At 42.4% G+C, this 2,826-nt stretch overlaps 1 protein-coding gene across 1 annotated transcript; it reads left to right on the top strand.

Annotated features, from left to right (window-relative positions):
• The first annotated feature begins 544 nt into the window (after positions 1-544).
• LOC117619407 (cytochrome P450 77A3-like) lies at positions 545-2,467 on the top strand. The gene has a single exon (XM_034349354.1). The coding sequence runs from the start codon at positions 774-776 to the stop codon at positions 2,316-2,318; it is 1,545 nt and encodes a 514-aa protein (XP_034205245.1). The 5' UTR covers positions 545-773; the 3' UTR covers positions 2,319-2,467.
• Positions 2,468-2,826: the final 359 nt, after the last annotated feature.

The following is a 2,826-nucleotide window of genomic DNA, read 5'->3' as shown; positions in this document are numbered from 1 at the left end:
CATTACAAATTTTTTTTCCTTTTACTAATATTTTTAAATGTACTTAAATTTTTTTCATTATGTATGTATAATGTATATATAATGTTCGCCAATAATATCAAAGAAAACTTGTGTCTTTGGTTGGTTGTGACAGAACTATGGACAAATTAAAAATTGTGGGAATGCATTAAATGTTTTGCATATAAATTAAATATATTGATTGTTGTCTAAACTTTTGTAGGATTAATTCAAAATATTTCGGAATAAATCGAAATTTCTCGATCGGAATGTTTTTCAAATATTCAGAATTTTTAAAATCGGAATATATTAGGAATATATCGGAATGAGTTCGGAACATTTTGGATTACTCTGTCTCATAAGCATCCTTTTATTTTTGGGAAAACATTTAATTTCTTTTCATACAAATTTCCATACATTTTCTGATCACACTTCACATGCTATCACCGCACCAATTTATTACTAAATGTAATTTTTTATAAAAATTAAAATAGAATAGGCTTTCAAATTAATGGAGTAGTTGCTCTTCTTTATACCTCAACTAGCTTTAGTCTGTACAAAAATTTTGAGCTTGCATTTAACAATGTACACCCACCACCCAACCACACTACTCTGTAGGAAGTCCTCGCCTTTATTGATCCCACCTGCAATTTCAAGCTTTACCCATTTTATACCACTCGCTTCCCAACACTTGATATCTCCACACTTCCTTCCCTCTCCATCTTCTCAGAGGCAAAAACACAAACACATAGATTGCACTCTCTTTCTCTTCAGCAATGGCTACCCTCTCTCTCTCCTCTGCTTCTCTCTCCCCCTACTACCACCTCTTCTTCACTGCTCTAGCATTTCTCATCTCCGGGCTGATATTCTTGCTCACCCAGAAATCCAAATCCAAGCACCTCAATCTTCCTCCAGGACCTCCGGGCTGGCCTATTGTTGGAAACCTCTTCCAATTTTCCCGCTCCGGGAAGTCGTTCATCGAATACGCAGACGAACTGAGGCTCAAGTACGGTCCGATATTCACTCTCAGAATGGGTACCCGAACCATGATCATTCTAAGCGACGCCAAACTCGTCCACGAAGCCTTGATCGAGAAGGGTGTGGTCTTCGCAACCCGACCCAGTGAGAACCCGACCCGAACCATCTTCAGCTGCAACAAGTTCACTGTTAACGCTTCACTCTACGGCCCCGTGTGGCGGTCCCTGAGGCGGAACATGGTCCAGAACATGCTCAGCTCGACCCGGCTCAAGGAGTTTCGAAGTGTTCGAGAAAACGCCATGAACACTCTGATCGAGCGGATTAAGGCTGAGGCCCAGGCCAACGACGGGGTCGTTTCGGTTCTGAAAACCGCACGCTTCGCCGTGTTTTGCATTCTCTTAGCAATGTGTTTCGGAATCGAGATGGACGAGGAGACGGTGGAGAAAATGGATCAGATGATGAAAGCGGTTTTAATCGTACTCGACCCGAGAATCGACGATTATTTGCCGATTTTAAGCCCGTTTTTCTCCAAGCAAAGGAAGAGGGCTCTCGAAGTGAGGAACGAGCAGATTGAGTACATCGTCCCGTTCATCGAAAGACGTCGTCGGGCGCTCGAAAACCCGGGGTCGGATCCCCAAGCGACGACGTTTTCGTACCTCGACACGCTGTTTGATCTCAAGGTTGACGGACGAAAATCGGCGCCGTCGCATGCCGAATTGGTCTCGCTTTGCTCGGAGTTTTTAAACGGTGGAACCGACACGACGGCGACAGCGATAGAGTGGGGAATCGCACAGCTCATCGACAACCCGGAGGTGCAAGAAAAGCTCTACAGAGAAGTTAAGGCGAGTGTGGGAGATAGAAAAGTGGACGAGAAAGATGTGGACAAAATGCCTTATTTGCAAGCTGTGGTGAAGGAGCTTTTACGAAAACACCCTCCTACTTACTTTTCATTAACCCATGCAGTTACTGAGCCCACCACCTTGGCGGGGTACGATATACCAACTGGAGTGAATGTCGAGTTGTACTTACCCGCCATTTCGGAGGATCCGAAACTGTGGTCCGATCCGAAAAAATTCAATCCGGATCGGTTCGTTTCGGGTGGAGAGGAGGCGGATATAACTGGAGTGAGCGGGATTAAAATGATGCCGTTTGGCGTGGGGAGAAGGATATGCCCGGGTTTGGGCATGGCTACGGTGCATGTTCATCTAATGCTGGCAAGGATGGTGCAAGAGTTTGAGTGGAGTGCTTATCCGGCTGGTGAAAAATTGGATTTTGCCGGGAAGTTGGAGTTTACTGTGGTGATGAAGAACAAGCTTAGTGCTAAGATCAAGCCTAGGGTTTGATTAATTACTTTTTATATATACCGATATATCGAATTTGTGACATGTAGATCTTTTTTCTTTTGTATTACGGATATGGACCAGGACCACTGTATTTTTCATTTATATAAAATTATGGCTATGTGTTGTGGAAAGAGCAGAATGTTGATCCAGTTGCACTCGCTTTGGCAAAAATAAAAAAGTTTGTTAAACTTGGTTTCAAAAATTGGTATTCAAGTAGAGCAAAGATTCATCGGATGTGTTTCAATGATTTTGCAGTTTGGTGATTGGCTGGATTTATTTTGATACCTATAATATGTTTCTGATTCTGTGCCAAGAACTATGATGCTTTCTCTAGATTATATGAGGATTTTTTTGACAATACCTACGTAGTAATGGGATGTTGTTTTAAGAATTTTATTATTTGTTTTGCCTCTTGTAGTTGGCTTCAAATCTCAATTTTCATCCTCACGTCATGTCAGCAACTTAGCTATTTTTTTGAAAAATGGTGGTGTGGGAGAACGCGGCAAAT

The sequence above is a fragment of the Prunus dulcis genome, chromosome 2 (genome assembly GCF_902201215.1).
Source record: "Prunus dulcis chromosome 2, ALMONDv2, whole genome shotgun sequence".
Lineage (NCBI taxonomy): Eukaryota > Viridiplantae > Streptophyta > Magnoliopsida > Rosales > Rosaceae > Prunus > Prunus dulcis.
The sequence above is the reverse complement of the archived record's forward strand: the minus strand, read 5'-3'. Positions and strand labels throughout refer to the sequence as shown.

Bases quoted from the DNA above. Each gene is read 5' to 3' on its own strand.
- LOC117619407 (XM_034349354.1), top strand. From the start codon at position 774: ATGGCTACCCTCTCTCTCTCCTCTGCTTCTCTCTCCCCCTACTACCAC.